The 22,600-nt window shown below is 47.8% G+C and overlaps 1 protein-coding gene across 4 annotated transcripts in view; it reads left to right on the forward strand.

Moving 5' to 3' along the window:
- Positions 1–16,497, forward strand: part of NUP98 (nucleoporin 98 and 96 precursor) — a 61,777-nt gene extending 45,280 nt beyond the window's left edge. For 3 of the 4 annotated variants that reach the window (XM_089513179.1, XM_089513182.1, XM_089513180.1), the window contains 12 exons: positions 1,505–1,664; positions 3,557–3,986; positions 4,860–5,089; positions 6,525–6,794; positions 6,898–7,055; positions 7,263–7,406; positions 7,627–7,766; positions 9,536–9,757; positions 11,248–11,489; positions 12,983–13,137; positions 13,969–14,080; positions 15,046–16,497. In XM_089513179.1, the coding sequence (XP_089369305.1) occupies positions 1,505–1,664; positions 3,557–3,986; positions 4,860–5,089; positions 6,525–6,794; positions 6,898–7,055; positions 7,263–7,406; positions 7,627–7,766; positions 9,536–9,757; positions 11,248–11,489; positions 12,983–13,137; positions 13,969–14,080; positions 15,046–15,266 (2,484 nt within the window). In that variant the 3' untranslated portion in view covers positions 15,267–16,497. The remainder of the gene's footprint in view (positions 1–1,504; positions 1,665–3,556; positions 3,987–4,859; positions 5,090–6,524; positions 6,795–6,897; positions 7,056–7,262; positions 7,407–7,626; positions 7,767–9,535; positions 9,758–11,247; positions 11,490–12,982; positions 13,138–13,968; positions 14,081–15,045) is intronic. The other variant, XM_089513181.1, reaches the window with a different exon arrangement.
- Positions 16,498–22,600: the final 6,103 nt, after the last annotated feature.

Raw genomic sequence — 22,600 nt, forward strand, 5'->3', positions numbered from 1 at the left:
GCTTTTTATTTAGAAAACCACATTTTCATTCAGATTTGAAGCATCTCCCACCATGCCTTCAAATTCAAGGGAAGGTAACAGTCTGAAAACAATTCTAAAAAATCAAAATGAAAAGCAGAATTTGAATGTCTAAAATCAATAGATAAAACAGATTACAATTAGGAATGCAATAATTAAAGCAGAAGTAATACACAAAAATAGCAACAGATTCATCATTATTGGAACATTACTATAGCAGAATAAGAGAATAAGCACAAGGTCAATCCTGCATCTTATAACCCAAAAGCCTGCTTAAAAAAGGATGTCGCTCTCATAAAATGGAAAGCCATTGAAGAGGGGATAAAAGTGAACCTTAAGAGCTTCAGCTACTAGGAAGGTAGGAATGGCTTGGATCAAGTCGTCTAAAGCAGATTAAAGCAATTCCTGTGGCTCTCAAAAATATTTCAAAATGAAATCTGATTTATACATATGCATTCTTTGACCAGGGATGTAGGTGTCTTTTGATTTTTGAACAGGTAGGACAAAATGTAACTTGAGGACTGTTTTTGACATAATGAAACACTGTGCTCACATTCTCTTGCAGTTCAGGAAATGGGAGTTTCCCTTCAGGAAATTAAATCTTTGGAAGTTATGAAGATCCTCTTCAGTCTTAAAGGATTCTTGAGTAACTCAAGGCTACAGCGCAACATCTTGTATGCTGTGCTATGACTGTGTGGCACCCATGTGCATCACACACAGTCACAACTACATGGAGCTCATCATGGAGCCCATGCTGGGCTCCATGATGAGCTCCATGTGGTTGCAGTTGTGTGTGATACCCGTGTGGGGTCATAATGGCTTGGTCCTAGTGCTGCTTCTGTAACCATGGCAGTACCCTTGATTCCTGAGTACCCTTGAGTCATGCTACCATGCATCTAAGGACATCTGGGAAACAGTAGCAGGTTCAGAAGACAGCTACTAGAACAAGAACTGTGACTAGTTGCTGGGAGCATAGTAAATAGTCACATTGGCTCCTGGTTGGTTTGGAGTACAATTCAGATTTCTGTGCTGATGTAAAAGCCGTTTTTGGCTTGTGGGGCAAAGTTATAGGAAGGATTGCCCAACTCTGTATCAGCTGACCTTTGTGTAGAGGTCACTATTGGAGGCTCTTTCCTCTTATGTTCCTTTCACACAAGGTGTGACAGGTTATGAGATGACTGGAGACCCTTGGAGTGGGTGGTATATTTTCTCCAAGGAGACCCTGGTGGTCACATATTCTGGTGGCTAAGCAAAAGCCTTCTTCTCTCTGACTTTGAACTCTGAAAACATGGTTTTATGCTGTTTTTATGTGCTGCCTGTAGTTTTGTTTTATAACATCATAGTGTGGCTCTTTGGCTAATTTCCAATTTAAAAAGTCACTGCAAGGTTTAATGTAAATAGAGAGATGATAGTAGATTAAGGCCTTTTAGAAAAATGACCGGAAGAGGACAGCATGTGAGGAGTCTTGTGTGTCCTTGATTTCCAGATCATGAAGGCATCATTGCTTGTGGATGATGAAGATTTGGACTTGATTCTGGATCGCCGCTTGAGTAGACAAGCTGCAGCCCCAGGCACTTCCCAGGAGATCTGCTCCCCCAGACTTCCCATCTCCTCGCTGCCGCAAGGACGGAAGAGCCGCCTCTCAGGTACAGCAAGTGTTTAGGCCAGCCTGTTGGGTCCTATTAAACACATATTACTAACATCCCCATGCCCCACCAGGTATCACAACATCTCAGGGTAGTGTGGGGATGAAACAGGTTCAGAACAATTTAGCATAGTTGAAAAGTTTAAAAGAGTAAAGAATTAATATGCTTTCAAACTGTTCCTTATTTAATGAACAATACTGATCAGAACAATTTAAAACCATGGTCCTATAAAGATTTGAGCTGGATAATTGGATTTTTTATTTTGTATAGTCTATTATCTGTACTGCCTATTTTGTTTTATTTTGCATTATGTTTTTGTGTGTGTGGCTTTCTATTGTATTTTAATATTGTATTTTAGTATTTTATATTATCAATTAGCATATAAATGTTTTATTCTGCAACTGTTTGTAACACACCATGTACATGGATGGTGCTATATAAATAAACCATAACAACAATAAGAACAACCACTTCCAAACTCTTTGATAAAAAGCTATCTCTGAAACTTTGGGACATATTTTCTAAAGTTAATATTACTGATATTAGAATGGCAATGCAATGCAATGCAATGCATCTAATGGAACGGTTCCCAAATTTTGGTCCTCCAGATGTTTCAGGATTTCAATTCTGGGATGTAAAGTCCAAAACATCTGGAAGACCAAAGTTTGGAAACCAGTGGCCTAATGTGGATTCTTTCCTTGTCTGACATTTCATCCCATTAAAGAATTAATTTGAAATAACAAAAAAGAAAAATGAACGGAGGTAGGTTTCACAGAGAACATGTTACGATCCAAGGGACACACTCCTCGGGTTTCACATCCCTCCCTAGTTCTAGGTCACTGGGCTCTTTCTCAGTCAGCAGTAGCACTCTGAATTCCATCGGAAGTAGAATATACCCATTCTCCCCCATTCCCCCTTTAACAGCCTTGCTTAAACCACTTGCAACCCCTGAGTGGTATTTCTTTGAACCTGGCTCCTGAAGACCTCAGTTGGGAATCACCATTCTCTCTACTGGGATGGCTCTTGGCAAAACCTTCTGGAAGTCTCTGCCTGTCAGGCTCAGCTCTCACCTCAGAATGTTCTCCTAGATGATGATGGGAGGAGGGCATCTCCTCAGCTTTTTCCAGTTACCATCAGCAAAAATGTTGTGCTTTTCTTAAATAAGAAAACACCTGATACATTGACAAGATGGCAGGACCCTGAAGACAGAGCAAAAGCATCAAGAAGGAGCTGGCTCTCAGAGCTGTCAGTTACAAGTGTCCTTCTCACAGCAGTAATTGAGGGACCCGTGTGTGTGTGTTGAGGGATGGAGTCTTCCAGGTGTGTGGTCCCCCACCTGAATCCTGGACTGAAGTATCATCAGGCTGAAGGCTTAATTCAGCTGTAGCTGAATGCAGGCCATGTGCCTACCTTTCTTAGGAAGGTATGTCTGAATGCAGGTTGAAAGAGAGAAACTGGGGAGTAATGAGAGCATAATCTGTGTTTTTAATTCTGTTTTTAATGTTTGGTTTTAATACTGTATATGTTCATTGTTTGTTTTTCTGATGTTGTAACCCGCCTTGATCTCAAGGAAAGGCGGGCTATAAATAAATGATTTATTATTTATTTATTATAAGGGCCTACCTTTCTCCTCCTATAGTCCATTGGAAGCCATGCATGGTCAACTTCTTGCTCTAACAGAAACTGCCAACACACTCATGCCTGGAAACCAGCTTGTGAAGTGGTGGGAGCAAGTTGTATGCATGTGTAAAAACTGCAGGTAGTTGTACTTTGACCCAGTGGCCAGTTTGTTTAGAGAAGATTGCTGTCATGATCCTCTGCTTTTTGCTTTTTTAGCCTTGTCTTGTTTGTTTTCCTAATATTAACATCCTTCCATTCTCCTCTGCCCTCAGTTGGTGGGTTGCTGAAGTCAAGGCTTTCCGGGGGCTCTCTCCTCCTCCCCCCATCTGCCTCCCTCCAGGACAGCCGTGGCCAACGGACGTCGTCTCTAGCAGGCCCTCTTCCCACATCACCTTGGCCAACCCTTTCTCCCCTGACTTCAGTCTTCACAATGTCCAGCCCAGCACCTGAAGTACCTCTGAAAACAGTTGGTGTCCGCAGGCACCCTGGGCTTGTGCCCCTGGAAAAGTCCATCACCAATGGGAAGGGGAGGCTGCTGAAGGACATGGCACTCTTCATGGGCCGCTCTTTCCGTGTCGGCTGGGGACCCAACTGGGTTCTGGTCCACAGCGGTGAGCGGCTGAGTACATCAAGCGAGCCAGAAGACCTCCGAAGTGAGTCCATGGAGTATGGGTTCTTGCCCGCGCCTGTTGCTCCAAAACAGTGAGTCACACTTTCTTTGGATGTGCTTTTTCTACAAACTATTACCCAGTATAGACAGGGTGGGATAGGGTCTCTTTTGGCTGGCCAGCTGTATCTTTCGAGGGCAGTGAGGAGGCTCTTGCGGATGAAGCAGCATTAAGCTCTGACCAGTTTCCACTAGAGCAGAAGGTCAGCACAGTCCAGGGGTCAGATTTCTGTGCCTAAAATCCACCATGGATTGCATTGCCCTGAAAAATGAAACCGGTAGTAGCACAGGTCCACTGTCAGATTTGTTTAAAAGAACAACATCTTTGTTGGGATGGAGTTTGAGTAAAACAAGTGCTCTGAGCAGGGTGATGCCTTGTTCTGAAGGAGAATTCCCAGATTCCAGTTGGAGCAGCTTTCCTTCTAAGGGGGTCTCCCCCCAAAAAAACACCACTACCAGTACTGTAGTGGACAAATTAAGGCTACCATCCCTGAGCTTTCTTTATCCTTGCACTAGCAAGGATCCTTTTCTGCTCTCTGGAATTCTGTAGAGTTCATGCAGAGCCATCCATTGAAGAATGGTCTATAGTACTTCACAGCCCTGTTTTGAGCACAGCTGCAATTTAACAGGAGCCTGTGGGAAGCAGGGGAGGGAGCTGCATCCCACACACATATGTGCTCAAGGGCTTGGGGACCTTTTCCAAAATAATGTTAACCAGTCTCTCTCCCAAGGCTGCCTTTCTCAGCTTCAGAGAATATGTATAGGGAAGCAATCTCTGCTTGGGGCTGAGTTTGCAAATCCTACACAGAAACAGAAGGGGCTTCTAGACAGCAGGTGGGAGGTGTTCAATGTTCTTTTTTCTCCTCCATGTTTTATATTCCTGATGCCTGCTTGCCTTTTCTTCATAGGCTCTCAGAGTCTCCCTTCAAGGTTCATGTAGAAAAGCTGAGCTTGGAAGGAAAAACAGCTGAGAGGAGTCTACACTTGTACCTCGCTCCCTTAGAAATCAAGCTGAAGCACAGCACTGTTCATATGGATGAGCCCTGCCCCCTCTTGACCCCCAACCCTGGCGTGGCAGCCATCCACGAGTTTGCTACATGGACTGTGGAGACATGTGAAGACCCAGAAGAAATGGAAGGTGAGTGTGTAACTGTATGTCACATACCAAAGGTGGCAGTGGCAGGGAAACCAGATGCCTAGCAGTTAGGTGCAGCTCCTGTTAGACTGGGGTAATGGAAGAATAGTATAAGGGTACCCTCTCAAATTCCCTCTCTGCCCCTGTGTGGAGATAGTCAAAGTTCTTTTGCTTACATTGATTAAAAGAGCAAGCAGAATCTGGCAACAAGCTTCCTCGGGGTACACAGAACCAGCTAACCAGTTCAGGCCTGTGTCCCTTGTAGGGCCTTTATGTTGTGCTACCTTACACCATAACTGGATAAGTGCATACAGTTGTTGAACCAACACATTACATCTTTACATGCTACAAGATGTGACACAAATCACGGTGGAAAGGCACACACATATGCAAAACCATTTTGGGAATGTGTGATTACTTGGTGCTGTGACAACTTCCTAGCTGTGTTGATGCGAGGAGAATTGCTGGCTATGGGGCACGGCAACATCTTACTGGACAAGAAGTGGCAGACAATTTGGAGAGAGGGTGAAATGTGCTGTGGCACCATTAAGACTGGAAGATTTTTATAACATGAACTGCAGTTTTGCCAGATCCAGTCATAGCTTAGAAGAGGGTTTCTTTTTTGTATTATAACCTGTGGAATCTGCCAGTCCTGAGGAACAGCAGCAAAATCAGGACTCAGCAAATGCCAATGGGAAACCACTCAGAGTCAGAGGCTTTCCCAGCAGATAATGATTACCAATTAGCAGACATTAATCCTCTTTTGCATTAGCCTCCCAGCCTGAGGCCTGCCATCAGCACAGAACATACACATGCAAATCACTCCTGCATTCCCAGGTTCACACAGTATATATACACCCAATTTTTCCAGGCAAAGCATTCTCTCATGATGCCAGCCACAGATGCTGGTGAAACGACAGGAAGAAAATTTTCTAGAACATGGCCACAGAGCCCGAAAAACCCACAAAAAACCTGTGGAATCCCTTAGCAACACGGCCAGGAAGGGAATGCAGCCAGTCAGTTGAGAGCAAATTTTAATGTGGAATCCCCGGCAGTGGCAGTTACATTGCAGAAACATCCTGGCTCTAGATAGTGTGGTGAGAACAGGTTAGGTTCTTACAACCACTTCCTAGAAAAAGATTTGGAAATACCAAAGGATCTCTTTTCCAAACTTGTGATTAGGCAGGTGCAGAACTTGTCTTGCAGAGCACAAACATTCTGAGACTAGCACCAGCTTTAAAGGTTTTAAAACCCCCAGAGAGCAGCATTCTCCTTGAGGAAAACCAAAGGGAATGGAAGACATGAAGAAATTACACTTGGAGCACCTTTCCTACTTGCAGCTGGGATTTTGGCACAGCATTGAGGAGCCCAAGGTTGGAGACTGGAAGCTGTTGCATTGATTTCCTAACAATGCACTCTCACACGCTTTCCCCCCCAGCAGTGGTAAAAGACTGGTGTCTGGTGTGGACCTTGTGCGAAGCACTCTGGGGGCAGTTGAAGGAGCTGGAGGCCTGCCTGGAAAAGCCCAGCGAATATGTCTTGGCCCTAGAGCGCCGGAAGGCCTTTTCTCGCTGGCTGTCCCAGACAGCCGCTGAGCGCATCAAGGAGGAGGTTTCACTTAGTCAAAACAGCAATCCTGCAGAAGCCGTCTTCAGCTACCTCACCGGGAAACAGATCAGGGAAGCCTGTCGGCTGGCACAGCACTCTGGTAAGGGCAAAATCTTTTGAAGCGTATTATCACAATCTGGCTGGGGTTCTGCAGGTTGGCTTGAGAGGGCAGCCTAGTGAGTGACAATGTGCTTTTTGTTTAGGTGACCACAGGCTGGCTCTGCTCCTCTCACAGCTGGTTGGGAGCCAGGAGGTCCGGGAGCTCCTTGCCTTGCAGTTGGCAGACTGGCATCAGCTCCAGGCAGATTGCTTCATCCAGGAGGAGAGGCTGCGCATATATGCTCTGTTAGCTGGGAAGCCGGTGAGTTCCAAATCCTGAGTACAAAGCTGTGTCTGGCCACAGCTTGGCCACTTCTCTCACAAGAGGCAGCCAGGAATGTCACTCTCCTCCCAAGCCAGTGAGCCTCTGGGAAGGGAGCCCAAATCAATTCATGTTGCCTCTGGGCTTTGCAGTGCCTGGATTTGCCCAAACTGGCCCTGCCTGAACCCGCCCTCTTCCCTTCTGCAGGTGTGGCAGTTGTCAGAGAGGAGAAGCCTCAATGTCTGTTCCCAGTTGGACTGGAAGCGGTCTCTTGGCATCCACCTCTGGTACCTGCTTCCTTCCACGGCTTCCCTTTCCAAGGCCCTGTCTATGTATGAAGCAGCCTTCCAGGTGAGTGAGGGCAGCATCCTTGCAGGTCAGGAGGCCAGACTTGAGCTCAGGCCACAGATGTGGTTCAGTCCCACCTGCTGCTGTCCACCAAGGAGAGGAGGAGGTAGAGGGGGAATTGGTGGTGCAGCAGGATCTCAGGTAAATGTGGGGTGCCTGTGGTGGGCAATGGGCCCCTCCGCCTGCCCCTGCACCTCTCACTCATTGCCCTTGCTTCCCTCAGGACTCACTGGAGCGCGACATGTATGCCTGTCCTCCCCTACCTCCCTATCTGGAAGGGTCCGGCTGCCTGGTTGAGGAAGGGGATTTGCACCACCCGCTGCGAGATGTCTGCTTTCACCTCTTAAAACTGTACAGTGACAGGTAAGAATTTTTCCTTCTCCCCTACTCCACACGTCTGGCACAAGGAACTCCATCCCCCAGAGAGTTTCTGCTGTAATAAACTGATTAATCTTCAAGGTCCCACAAGACTTCGGTTTTGCTGCTGTTTCTTCAAAAGTTTTGTCTTTCTCACCAGCCAAGGCCATACTACAAATAATGTCCTCAAAAAACAATACTTGTACCATCTGCAAACAAGCCAGAGTTTTGGGTTTTGTTTTGTTTTGGTTTGGTTTTTTGGCATACTTGACAGATTTCTAGGGTTATTTTTTTAAAAATAAAAAATAATAAACCGCCTGTTCGTAAACCTCAAAGGAGCCGGTGGGATAGATCTATTTTATTTATTTATTTATTTATTTATTTACATCATTTATACCCCGCCCTTCAGCCCTAAAGGCTATCAGAGCGGCTTACAATTATTATTTTTAATTAGACGGTTCCCTGCCCTCAGGCTTACAATCTAAAATATAGATTGCCATGAGGTTGCCCACATCTCTTAATCCCATTCCCTCATTCCATTGCTAAGGTTTCCCACACATTTCCATGAGGGAAGTTGCGGAGCTATTTCATTTACCCTGTTTCACCCTGCCCCAAAGAACAATTCTGTGTGTTTCCACAATTTGCAGAGTTGTGTCCAGTGGTGCCAAAACATGGATTTCTTCTTGCATTTGGGGCAGGGGCAGTGCTCCCAGTCTCCTGAAAGTCTACTGTTCTCCCAGGTGGAACAGGGCTTCCTTTTCCTTGGAAAGAATGTATGGTACCAAGAACTGACACACCATCATCCTCCATGCTGAAAACTGACTTCCTCCAACTCCTCCTGTTTGTGTCCTGCTTTCTTTTACTAGCTGTGAATCTCAAGGCATCTCAAGAAATTAAAATATTTATACATAAAAGCTTTTATCAATAAAGCATTAAAAACTGAAATATAATTAAATTACCAATAGAATTAAACACAGATGCACATAGCAGCATAAAAGATAGAGAGTACAACACAGTAATTAAAGCTCTCTCCCCTTAAAAAGTCGGTTTAAGCATAGAAAGGGTTAGGTCTGGATGGCCCTTTAAGTCTCTTCCAGCTCTATCATTCTGTGGTCCCCAAAGGCCTGCTGGAATAACAAAGCCCTTGCCTGCCTGACACTGTGTGTTTATTGAATCTTAACTTCAAGGACCATTTAGTCCAGTCCCTTTCTGCCATGCAGGAATCCATGACTGCCTGGAATCCCATTTTGCGAAGAAGGCGCGATATAAATCCAATAAATAAATAAATAAATAAATAAATAAATAAATAAGCCGCAGCATGCCTAAGAGATGCCCATCCAGCCTTTGTTGGAAGACTTCCAAAGATGGAGAGTCCGCCTCCTACCCGAGTCAGTCCCTTCCACTGTCAAGCAGTTCTCACAGTCTTCCTAATGTTCAGGTGAAGTTTCTTTGCCATTTCAATCCACTGGTTCCTATTCTAGTCTCTGGAGCAACAGAAAACAATCTGGCTCCATCATCTACATGACAAATGGGAAAAGAGGAAAGAGATTCCACCTAAATATTAGGAAGAACCTCCTGACAGTAAGAGCTGTTCGACAGTGGAAGACACTGTCTCCGAAAGTGGTGGAGTCTCCTTCTTTTGGAGGCTGTTTCTAAACAGAGGCTGGATGGCCATTGACTGTCTTCTTGCAAAGCAGAAGGGGGTTGGAATGGATGGCCCTTGTGATCCCCTCCAGCTCTAGGGCTCTATGACTGTGTGATTTCTCCCTTGACAGATGCTACGATCTCCACCAGCTGCTTGACCCAAAGAGCATCACAGCTGACCCCTTGGACTACCGCCTCAGCTGGCACCTGTGGGAAGTGCTGCGTGCCTTGAATTACACCCACCTCTCAGAGCAGTGCCAGGGGGTGCTGAATGCCAGCTACGCGGCCCAGCTGGAGAGCGAGGGGCTGTGGGAATGGGCAGTCTTTGTGCTACTCCACACGCCCAGTGCCCAGTAAGTGCAGTGAGTCCTCCTTTGGTGTTGCTGTTTAATGTATGTGGTGTTTTCCCAGATAAAATGGATTCAGATGTCGGGCACCTTCCCACATACTGGGAAGGAGGGAGGAAGGGTATCCCAGGGGGCTAACATCTTTGCCTTTAGAAGATTGACCTAAACCCTATTGTTGTTTCCAGCTGGAGTAGATGGCTTGAATCAAGGGGATATACCTATATGTGGGCTTGTCATTCAGTCGCTGATTCAGTGGGCCTTCAGAATTCCTGCCCCAATCTCCTGACCAGAGTCTGTACAAAGTTTGAACAGACCCAGTCAATGTATTTAACGACATTATTATTTTTTAAAGTTGATTTTATAATTGCTATCCCTAACGATCCTTTCTCAGAAGACAGCAGTAGGCAAAGTTATATTTTACGTTAAAGTACAAAGACATAAAATACAGTAAACATGTTCAAAATGTTGTCAAAAGAACTGTCAGCCAAAAGTCTGGGATGCCTTTAGAAGCCCAGTGTTTTCATTTTTACTCATATATTCAGCAAAACAGTTCCAACTACTCAGAATAAAATTAAATGTCTTTTAACCATCCTAAGTTTTGTCACTGCAAGACGGTCATGCACATCCAGAGCATGTGCAGAGTGCAGAATGCATAACATATCAGTGCTACAGTTATAGTCCATTACTTGCTTATTTGGCTTGAAGAACGACACAGACAGCACTCTCAGTCAGTAAGTCTTTACTGATGGCTCAAACATTATGGTTTCAGAATCCAGTGAGTAGAGAAGGTCAAGGGACTGAAGGGACCTTGACTCCTACCGTCCCTCTTTCTTCAGACTGAGAGCAGCTGTGTGAAGGCAGATAACTGTTGGCACTCAAATTGCCTAACTCCTCTTTCTGGTTTTTTTCTTTCTGCACTTGGAAAAACCTATACCTAAGATACAGTCATCCCTCTGTAGCCACAGATTTTTTTTTATCCATGGATTCAAGCATCCACCGTTTGAAAATATTTTTCAAATGTATAAATTCCAAAAAGCAAAGTGTGATTTTGACATTTTATATGAGAGACACCATTTTACTACTATGCTATTGTATTTAATGGGATTTGAACATCCACAGATTTTGGTATCCACAGGGAGTTCAGGAACCAAACCCAGCAGATAACAAGGGCCCGCTGTACTATAACAAGCTTATGGATTAATTTCCCAATCAAAGCTAATTTTCACACATCATTATTATTATTATATTATTATACTCATCATCAGTTTTCATTAAGGGGCTCATAGAGCTTGTTGATTTCCAGACCTTTAACCATCTTGGTCCCTTCCTCTGGAGATGTTCCAGAAAAAAAGAACTAGGTTGAGTGAAGGAAGAAGGAGGGAGTGTGTGAGGATGGATGAGAAGCAGTTTGCCTAGCTGAATGGTACTGCTACCTATCCAAAGCCATTGATCAGAAGCTCTTCATAGAGTTTTTCATCCATGTATTTCCACCCCAGCATGCGTGAGAGAGCTGTGCGTGAAATGCTGAATCGCCATTGCCAGCTAATGGAAACACCGGATTACTGGGAGAAAGAGGCCTTTCTCACGGAGAGGCTCTGCGTGCCCCCAGCGTGGATTCACGAGGCAAAGGCCATGAAGGCTCGGAGGGAGGGTGACCAGCACAAGGAGGCCCTGCACCTGTTCCGGGCAGGTCATTGGAACCTGTGCCACCGGCTGTTGGTCAGGCACTTAGCTTCAGGTAAGGCACACCTGATGGCTCTCAAGCGGGCTGAGCAATAGTAGGTGGGCGGGTGGGTTGGAGGACATTATTGACAAGCAGACACTTCGGCAAACACTGACAGAAAGGAAACATCTCCCTAAGCCATCCAACCATCTCTTTCTTCCTTTGTTCCCTGCCTTTTCCTCAAAGCTGGGTCTCCAGGCAGCTTGCAAAATTGCAGTCGCAAGTACGTTTGTATATCGCTTATTAGTGAACTCACACTCCCTAAGCAGTTTACAGTGTGCAAGCCAGTTGCCCCCAACGAGCTGGGGACTCATTTTAGCGACCTCCGAAAGGATGGAAGGCTGAGTGGCCCTTGTGGCTGCATTTAATCACTGCACACCAGGGCTCCAAAACAAGAGAGAATTAGACATTCATCCAAAATATACTGCAGAAATAATCCAGTTTGATACCGCTTCAACTGCTCAGTGCTAGGATATTCTGGGATTTGTAGTTTGTTGACACACCAGAGCTCTCTGACAGACCAGGCTAAATATTTCACAAAACTACAATTCCAGAATTTTCTAGCAATTAAGGCGGTTTCAAGCAGTCTTATTTCTGCAGTTTGTTTTGGCACTTAGGAATATACATGACTAAAACTGCAAAATAGTATTAGAATGGTTTTAGACTGTCAGCAAAATTGAAGCCATTTGAAACATCCGTAGAGTATGTCCCACTTGGATTATTGTCATGTGCTCCGTGTGGGGCTGCCTTTGAAGATTGTTTGGAGCTTCAACTGGTCCAGAGAGCCTTAGTGACATTTTTTTTAAACTGGGTTTGGCTGCAGGGAGCTCACAACTCCTTTGTGACAATGATTTGTGGGATTTTTTAAGGGTTGTGTTTTTAATTGGTTTTCATTTTTTGATAGTTACATTTTTAACTTCTGCATGCTGTGCATTTTTAGCTGTTTAACTGTTGTAAGACATCTTGATTCCCATACTGGTGAGAAGGCAGGATATTAAGCACACTGAGAAAAGCCCTTTTCTTACCCAATGATCAGTTCCCCATCAGTTCCTCACTTGCCAACAAAAAGCTAGGAGCAAGAAGGGAGCCAGCCTTGCCTCCATAGGAAGAGACCACTAGAGCCTGGGAGCAGCCACTGAGAAGACCAGGGGGCTCTTAGACCACCATGCTCTTCCTCTTGGGATATTGTCTGCATCTGCATTGCAGAAATAATCCAGTTTGACACCACAGTAATAGCCATTACTCAATGCTATGGAATTTTAGGAATTGTAGTTTTGTGAGACATTTAGCCTTCACTGTCAGAGAGCTCTGGTTCGTAACAGACAGAAATTCCAAGAATTCCACAGCATTGAGCCATGGCAGTTAAAGTGGGGTCAAACTGAATTACTTCCGCAGTGCAGATGCAGTCACAATCGTTTATCTGTTCGTTTTTTTTCTTTATCCTGTTCTTGGCATCAGTGGTGCCATGTTAAAATCTTACAACTCTCATTCATTCCTTTCTTGCTCAGATGCCATCATTAACGAAAACTACACCTACCTGAAAGGATTCTTAGAAGACCTGTCTGCCCCGGAACGCAGCACGCTCATCCAGGATTGGGACACTGCAGGGCTGGTTTTCCTGGACTACATCCAGGTCATTGAGATGCTCAACAGGATTCAGCAGGTAGTGCAGCCCAGACAGTAGCCACCGGACATTATTTCCCTCCCACACCCTCCTCCATCCAAGAAATCTCTCCTATGAACATTTTCTTTCTCATCCTCAGTCAGACATTTGGCATGGCCAGAGAAAGTGGTGTTGCATTTCTAATTCAGCATGTAGGTGTGGCGGGAGAATGCTCTTGAAAGCTTTCACATGAGCATATTCCTCATACACCCAATTTAAAAACTAGCTTGTCAGAGGAAAGCCAATCCTCCTCCTGGGCGCATATGACCTTCCCAGTGTTGAGGAGTGGCAGTGACAGGAGGGAGCTTAGTCCAGGTGGCCATCCAAGAGATGGTCTCTGCTGTCATATCTCGCTATTTATTTATTATTTAGAGTATTTATAACCTGCTCGTCAGCCACAAAGGCTCCCAGTGCAGCCTCTGGTGTGCCTCCGTCCATTTTGCTCCTTGTTCAGAATGATTGTTTGCTCACTGTGAAGAAAGTGTACAAAGTGTGTTTCAGAGATTGATGGGTTGCAGTCTTGTTTGTCCACAATGCACAGGGGTCGTGCAGTGGGCAAGTTCTTTGGGGAGACTAAGTGTAGTATTCTCATGCCATGACTTTCTATGAGCACAAGGACTGGTTGGAACATTGACCTAACGAATTTCCAGGAGTGCAGAGAACATCAGATGCAATGAGCGGTTCCTGTCTGACCCACGTGGCATAGCCAAAGGTTACTTTAAGAAACTGCCAGTGGGCACCCAGAATCATCTTGCAGAAGCATTTCTACCAAGCACGGGATATGAAATCCCTCAGTGATGCCTTTCCTATTTCTTGCTTTTTTACTTTCAGCTGGATTGCTCCAGCTATGAACTGGAGGAGCTGCACACCAAAGTGATTTCGCTCTGCAACAGAATAGAGCTGGTCCCTTGCCACAATGCCAAGGACAGATTGGCCCAGTCTGGTAAGTTAATGGGCACTGTTGGTTTTTCCTTCCTTCCTTCCTTCCTTCCTTCTGTCCTCCCTCTCCCCCTTTCTCCCTCAGAAAGCTTTGTGCAACATGTCCCAGAGCACTCAGGGCTGCTGACCTTTAAAATCAGGTAACACAGCATTTTCTGACGGCTTTAACCAACTGGTTTAAAAACAACATAAAATGGAACACCATGTGGAAATTCCTTTTTTCACAGAGTCAGAGAGGTGGAAAAGGGACCCCGAGGGCTAGCTAATCTAAGCCCCTGCCATGCAGGAATCCAAAGCTAAAGCACTCACCATCCAACTTCACTTTAAAGGCCTCCAAAGGAGGAGTTTCTACCGCCTTCTGAGGCAGTCTATTCCACTGCTGAACTAAAAAAATTCACCCTGATGTTTAGGTGGAATCTCTTATACTGTAATTTGAATCCACTCCATTTTCAAAAAACCTTTTATGCTCTCAGAAGCCATTTAGGATGACCTGACAATTGAAAGAGAGGGGTTGGAATTCTAACCTCCCCAGGAAGGGAGTTGCAGAGGTTGCAGGGAGAAGGATGGGCCTTTGTGCCTCTTTTGGAGATTAAAAAGCATCCCTGGCTTTTGAAATCTAAGGTCAGGCAGGGGCACTTTCCTTGTAGGGCAATCTTCACAGCGCTTGCCTAAACCATGGAGGTCTAGCCTGCTGTGGCCTTCACTGAAATCAAACTGAGCCGCAAATATTCCAGAGGGTATAATGGCCACAGTGTAAGGTTGGCCCTGCTGAGGAAAAGTCATTCTACGCTACCAACCAGGCTCTGCAGAGCCATCCTTTGTTTTGTGTTAGGTGGGTATGGGTCTGTAATGCTTCGGGAAGGGGGCTCTGATGCTGACCCAGAGAGCTCAAGGAGTCAGGAGAGAAAAGAAACCCAGCTCATTTGGGGTCACTGATGGTTGGATCCCTTCCTTTTTCCTTCCTTGCAGAAATGGCAAAGCGGAATGCAGACATCTTGCGGGTGGTGCTGAGCCTGCAGCACCCTCTGGACTCGGCCTCAAGGGGCAGTGTTCCTGATGTGCAGCGGGTGCCCTTGCGGCTCCTGGCTCCTCACATCGGACGGCTCCCCATGCCTGAAGACTACGCCCTGGAGGAGCTGCGTGGCCTCACCCAGTCCTACTTGCGAGAACTGACAGTGGTGGCCCAGTGAGGCTGGCCTGCTTCTTGCACCCTTTGAACATTTTGCTGGTCTTCTTGTCTCTTGTTTTTGGGGAGGAAAGGGTACACTCCCTCTTCTGCCAGCAACACCCTCTCCAGCAAAGCAGAACTGCCTGCCTGCCTGTGGATGCTGCCATGGGCTACGACTCACTGGCTTCTGGCCACCCCTTCAGGGGTAGAGTGCAAAGACACATTGGTAATACACAGACACCTCCTCCCTGCCTGGCCCCCCCCCCCCCAATTGCTGAATAAAGCCTGCTGCAGCTGAAGCCAGCCATCGTAGTGAAGGCCTGACCCATGGAAGGGAGGGAGCAAGGCGGCAGCGGAGCACCTTCCAGACTTCTTACAGATAGCTGTGGAAATTGTGTGTGTGTGTGTGTGTGTGTGTGTGTAATCGAGTCTCCTTTTGATTGATCCCTGGCCCAGAGAGCTTGTCTTGTCTTCTGGTAGGAGAAGGCCAAGAACAGGGTGGCTTTGGAGAGGGCAGTGTGTTCCACAAAGGTGGTGGTTGTTTGACAGGACGCGCACCAGGTGTGTCTCCCTTCAGCACAGCAATCCAGCCTGGGCTGTCAGGGCAGCTGTGGGTCAAGGGCAAGTCCCTCCAGATTCTCACAGAGGAGGGCAGGAAGATTGCTTTCAAACTCCTTCCCCCACCCCAAAACCTTCTGGTTGCCTGACTTTTTCATGGTCATTTTTAAAAAGAGCTGAGCTGCTCTTGTTCTTTCTTATCAGCTGCACAAAGCAGACCTCTTTGCAAATACTGAGGACACAGCTTCTCTTGAGGCTACCCACTCTTGAGACAGTCAGCCTGAAGTTGTGGGGTTCACCTGGTTGTGGGGTTTGTTGGTCCAGGGAGCTTTACCCTCTGGGAGGAAGGGACTTTTCAATCCCTCCGGCTGTCCTGCAAGGGCAGGTGCGCATGGGTGTGTGTGTGTAAAGCGGCCAGAAGCCCTGTTTGCACAATCGGAGCCTATGGCCTAAGCGGGTGTTGGTGGCTGCTGCCGCCCATTCAGGTGGATGCGGGGGTCCAGTGGGGCATGGGTTCCTGGACCCCTGGAACTGGGGCCAGTCTGTGTTGGGGTGAGGGTTGTCAGCAGCAGTGTGGTTACGCATGAACATTATGTAAAGGTTTTTATTGAAACTATAAATAAATGATCCAGATTATTTTCTTGTCTGTTTCTCTGGAAATACTTTCTAAGAAAAATTAAAAAACGTTTATAGCATTTTCTCGTGTGCCTTCTTTATTTCCCCACCTTCAAAAAAGTGGTCTGATTCTCAGGACTGTTATACAGGATTTTGGACTACATTCACAAAGTGAAATGTCCTTGTTTAATAAAGACCAGTATCCACTTTATGTATCCTGTTAAAGACACAAGGCATGGAGGGGTCTGTGTGCATTGCTGACAGCGTGTGAGAGATCCGGCTCAACAGAGGGGGATGTGCTTCTTACGTGCCATCAAGCTGACTCTGATTTATGGTAACCCACCCCCCCCAATCATAGATTCATAGAATCATAGAGTTGGAAGAGACCCCAAGGGCCATCCAGTCCAACCCCATTCTGCCATGCAGGAAATCCAATCAAAGCATCCCCAGCAGATGGCCATCTAGCCTCTGCTTGAAGAGTCCGGCCAGAGAGAGGAGAAGGAGAGGAGCTGCTTGGCAGCCATTTTGAGACCGTGTGCTTGAGACCGTGTGCTCAAGACCGTGTGCTCGTTGCTGAAGGGGAGGAGCTTCTGTGAGTCACATCTGTGAGTCACAAGGGGGCGGAGCTAGCAGACTAGCTTTATATACCAACTTCCAGAGCCTTCAGAACAGTCCGGCCAGAGAGAGGAGAAGGAGAGGAGCTGCTTGGCAGCCATTTTGAGACCGTGTGCTCGAGACCGTGTGCTCGTTGCTGAAGGGGAGGAGCTTCTGTGAGTCACATCTGTGAGTCACAAGGGGGCGGAGCTAGCAGACTAGCTTTATATACCAACTTCCAGAGCCTTCAGAACAGTCCGGCCAGAGAGAGGAGAAGGAGAGGAGCTGCTTGGCAGCCATTTTGAGACCGTGTGCTCGAGACCGTGTGCTCGTTGCTGAAGGGGAGGAGCTTCTGTGAGTCACATCTGTGAGTCACAAGGGGGCGGAGCTAGCAGACTAGCTTTATATACCAACTTCCAGAGCCTTCAGAACAGTCCGGTGTCCGGGAAAGCAGCCAAAGGCTGATAAGGCAGCTAGTTCCCAAACAAACAACCCTCTCCCAGCACAGCAAAGTCAGTCCTAGAGAGATGCAGTAGCTTTACCAAAAGGGATTACCAAGAGAATTGTCAGACAGTCCGAGGTTCAGGGCAACAGATAGGCAGGTCGATGAAGCAGTCCAAGGTCAAGGTTTCCGGGTATTCAAGACAAGAAGCCAAGGAGCCAGAGACAGAGTCTTTCCTCTAAAAGAGTCAGATATCCACTGGCAAAGAACCAAAGAACCACACATGCTCCAGGTGTTTATAAAGGCAAGGAGCTGGCCTTCAGCTGTGCCTGATTGCGAAGACACTTCTGATAAAGCCTCCGAGATCTTCGAAGGCCCTCTCTTTCTGCTCGACGCTCATTGAAGGTAGGCACACTGCCCAGATCCTCCTCCATGTCCACAGCCTCGGCACCAGGCAAACTTGACTGCTGAACCTCTGGAGGGGCCACAGACTCTGCTCCAGCAGAACTAGGGCCAGCCTCTGGCTCCTCCATTACAGGTTCAAGCCCCTGGGGCTCTGGCTCCTCCGTTATAGGTTCAGATCCCAGAGGCTCTAGCTCATCCTCTGAGTCCTCCAAGCCATCTTCCAGGCTGGGCATGACATCCGGCCAGAGAGAGGAGAAGGAGAGGAGCTGCTTGGCAGCCATTTTGAGACCGTGTGCTCGAGACCGTGTGCTCGTTGCTGAAGGGGAGGAGCTTCTGTGAGTCACATCTGTGAGTCACAAGGGGGCGGAGCTAGCAGACTAGCTTTATATACCAACTTCCAGAGCCTTCAGAACAGTCCGGCCAGAGAGAGGAGAAGGAGAGGAGCTGCTTGGCAGCCATTTTGAGACCGTGTGCTCGAGACCGTGTGCTCGTTGCTGAAGGGGAGGAGCTTCTGTGAGTCACATCTGTGAGTCACAAGGGGGCGGAGCTAGCAGACTAGCTTTATATACCAACTTCCAGAGCCTTCAGAACAGTCCGGCCAGAGAGAGGAGAAGGAGAGGAGCTGCTTGGCAGCCATTTTGAGACCGTGTGCTCGAGACCGTGTGCTCGTTGCTGAAGGGGAGGAGCTTCTGTGAGTCACATCTGTGAGTCACAAGGGGGCGGAGCTAGCAGACTAGCTTTATATACCAACTTCCAGAGCCTTCAGAACAGTCCGGCCAGAGAGAGGAGAAGGAGAGGAGCTGCTTGGCAGCCATTTTGAGACCGTGTGCTCGAGACCGTGTGCTCGTTGCTGAAGGGGAGGAGCTTCTGTGAGTCACATCTGTGAGTCACAAGGGGGCGGAGCTAGCAGACTAGCTTTATATACCAACTTCCAGAGCCTTCAGAACAGTCCGGCCAGAGAGAGGAGAAGGAGAGGAGCTGCTTGGCAGCCATTTTGAGACCGTGTGCTCGAGACCGTGTGCTCGTTGCTGAAGGGGAGGAGCTTCTGTGAGTCACATCTGTGAGTCACAAGGGGGCGGAGCTAGCAGACTAGCTTTATATACCAACTTCCAGAGCCTTCAGAACAGTCCGGCCAGAGAGAGGAGAAGGAGAGGAGCTGCTTGGCAGCCATTTTGAGACCGTGTGCTCGAGACCGTGTGCTCGTTGCTGAAGGGGAGGAGCTTCTGTGAGTCACATCTGTGAGTCACAAGGGGGCGGAGCTAGCAGACTAGCTTTATATACCAACTTCCAGAGCCTTCAGAACAGTCCGGCCAGAGAGAGGAGAAGGAGAGGAGCTGCTTGGCAGCCATTTTGAGACCGTGTGCTCGAGACCGTGTGCTCGTTGCTGAAGGGGAGGAGCTTCTGTGAGTCACATCTGTGAGTCACAAGGGGGCGGAGCTAGCAGACTAGCTTTATATACCAACTTCCAGAGCCTTCAGAACAGTCCGGCCAGAGAGAGGAGAAGGAGAGGAGCTGCTTGGCAGCCATTTTGAGACCGTGTGCTCGAGACCGTGTGCTCGTTGCTGAAGGGGAGGAGCTTCTGTGAGTCACATCTGTGAGTCACAAGGGGGCGGAGCTAGCAGACTAGCTTTATATACCAACTTCCAGAGCCTTCAGAACAGTCCGGCCAGAGAGAGGAGAAGGAGAGGAGCTGCTTGGCAGCCATTTTGAGACCGTGTGCTCGAGACCGTGTGCTCGTTGCTGAAGGGGAGGAGCTTCTGTGAGTCACATCTGTGAGTCACAAGGGGGCGGAGCTAGCAGACTAGCTTTATATACCAACTTCCAGAGCCTTCAGAACAGTCCGGCCAGAGAGAGGAGAAGGAGAGGAGCTGCTTGGCAGCCATTTTGAGACCGTGTGCTCGAGACCGTGTGCTCGTTGCTGAAGGGGAGGAGCTTCTGTGAGTCACATCTGTGAGTCACAAGGGGGCGGAGCTAGCAGACTAGCTTTATATACCAACTTCCAGAGCCTTCAGAACAGTCCGGCCAGAGAGAGGAGAAGGAGAGGAGCTGCTTGGCAGCCATTTTGAGACCGTGTGCTCGAGACCGTGTGCTCGTTGCTGAAGGGGAGGAGCTTCTGTGAGTCACATCTGTGAGTCACAAGGGGGCGGAGCTAGCAGACTAGCTTTATATACCAACTTCCAGAGCCTTCAGAACAGTCCGGTGTCCGGGAAAGCAGCCAAAGGCTGATAAGGCAGCTAGTTCCCAAACAAACAACCCTCTCCCAGCACAGCAAAGTCAGTCCTAGAGAGATGCAGTAGCTTTACCAAAAGGGATTACCAAGAGAATTGTCAGACAGTCCGAGGTTCAGGGCAACAGATAGGCAGGTCGATGAAGCAGTCCAAGGTCAAGGTTTCCGGGTATTCAAGACAAGAAGCCAAGGAGCCAGAGACAGAGTCTTTCCTCTAAAAGAGTCAGATATCCACTGGCAAAGAACCAAAGAACCACACATGCTCCAGGTGTTTATAAAGGCAAGGAGCTGGCCTTCAGCTGTGCCTGATTGCGAAGACACTTCTGATAAAGCCTCCGAGATCTTCGAAGGCCCTCTCTTTCTGCTCGACGCTCATTGAAGGTAGGCACACTGCCCAGATCCTCCTCCATGTCCACAGCCTCGGCACCAGGCAAACTTGACTGCTGAACCTCTGGAGGGGCCACAGACTCTGCTCCAGCAGAACTAGGGCCAGCCTCTGGCTCCTCCATTACAGGTTCAAGCCCCTGGGGCTCTGGCTCCTCCGTTATAGGTTCAGATCCCAGAGGCTCTAGCTCATCCTCTGAGTCCTCCAAGCCATCTTCCAGGCTGGGCATGACATCCGGCCAGAGAGAGGAGAAGGAGAGGAGCTGCTTGGCAGCCATTTTGAGACCGTGTGCTCGAGACCGTGTGCTCGTTGCTGAAGGGGAGGAGCTTCTGTGAGTCACATCTGTGAGTCACAAGGGGGCGGAGCTAGCAGACTAGCTTTATATACCAACTTCCAGAGCCTTCAGAACAGTCCGGCCAGAGAGAGGAGAAGGAGAGGAGCTGCTTGGCAGCCATTTTGAGACCGTGTGCTCGAGACCGTGTGCTCGTTGCTGAAGGGGAGGAGCTTCTGTGAGTCACATCTGTGAGTCACAAGGGGGCGGAGCTAGCAGACTAGCTTTATATACCAACTTCCAGAGCCTTCAGAACAGTCCGGCCAGAGAGAGGAGAAGGAGAGGAGCTGCTTGGCAGCCATTTTGAGACCGTGTGCTCGAGACCGTGTGCTCGTTGCTGAAGGGGAGGAGCTTCTGTGAGTCACATCTGTGAGTCACAAGGGGGCGGAGCTAGCAGACTAGCTTTATATACCAACTTCCAGAGCCTTCAGAACAGTCCGGCCAGAGAGAGGAGAAGGAGAGGAGCTGCTTGGCAGCCATTTTGAGACCGTGTGCTCGAGACCGTGTGCTCGTTGCTGAAGGGGAGGAGCTTCTCAACAACTGTGCTCAAGTGGCATCAGGTTAGAATCAGATATTGAAACAGAACCTTCCCTTTAAGTGTAAGATAGCAGCCAGTACTTACCTTTAAAGAAGTATTCCCAATAGATTGACTGTTATATTTATTACTAAAGACTTTGCAGTATGGACAACGAGGGATCTGCCGCAGTCACCTGCAACTCTTGTGGGATGTTTCTCTTCTTGCCTACAGAAGTGGAGAACTTCACATGCACCAAGTGCAAGTTGGTAGCACTCTTGGAGGAGAAAGTGCAGCAGCTGGAGTCCAGAGTAGCTACACTTCAGCATATTAGGGAACAAGAGGATTTCCTGGACTCAATAGAACTAACCATCTTGGATGAGTACCACGCAGAGGAAGATGCTAGGATGGAAGAGGTCACTTGCCAAACACAGGAGGCAGACAGCTGGAGGAATGTCACAAAGAGAAGTAAGCCAAGAAGGAATTGTTCGGGGAGCTTGCAGCTAGAGAATCGATTCGAAGCTCTTTCCCTTATCAAGGAGGATGAAGAAGAGCAGCATGGACAGACTTCTGGGACAGAGCAGAGGAGCCTGAGAGTCCCACCCGAGGGAACAGTCGCTGCTAAGCCTCGGAGGAGGCGTGTGGTCGTAGTGGGGGACTCCTTGCTGAGGGGTACAGAAGCAGTGATTTGTAGGCCTGACAAGATGTCTCGAGAGGTGTGTTGTCTTCCAGGTGCAAAGATCCGTGATGTGACAGAGAGGCTGACAAGACTGGTCAAGCCTACTGACCAATACCCCTTCCTTTTGGTCCATGTGGGAACCAAGGATACTGCAAGACACAGCCTTCAGGACATCAAAAGGGATTACGAGGCGCTTGGTAGGAAGCTGAAAGGAATGGATGTACAGGTTGTCATCTCGTCTCTTCTGCCAGTTGAAGGGCATGGTCCAGGAAGGGAGAGGAAAATAGCAGAGGTGAACAACTGGCTTCGCAGATGGTGCCGCCGAGAAGGATTTGGATTCTTCGATCATGGGCTGTGGTTCCATGAGGAGGGACTTCTTGCAACAGACGGGTTGCATCTCACGCCAGTTGGAAGAAATGTTTTTGCCAACAGTCTCAAGAACTTGATCAGGAGAGCTTTAAACTGAGTTCCGAGGGGAAGGGAGACAATATTAAGGAAGGCGAAAGGGATGGCGAAAATAGTCAAACTGACATAGAGGAAACAAGGCAAACAGTGCAAGGACCCAGCAGTGGGAGGCAAAAAAACTTGCACACGCAGCAAGTAAAA

Source organism: Sceloporus occidentalis, unplaced genomic scaffold (genome assembly GCF_023333645.1).
Source record: "Sceloporus occidentalis isolate IW3139 unplaced genomic scaffold, rSceOcc1.0.p SCAF_2, whole genome shotgun sequence".
In the NCBI taxonomy this organism is placed as follows: Eukaryota; Metazoa; Chordata; class Lepidosauria; order Squamata; family Phrynosomatidae; genus Sceloporus; species Sceloporus occidentalis.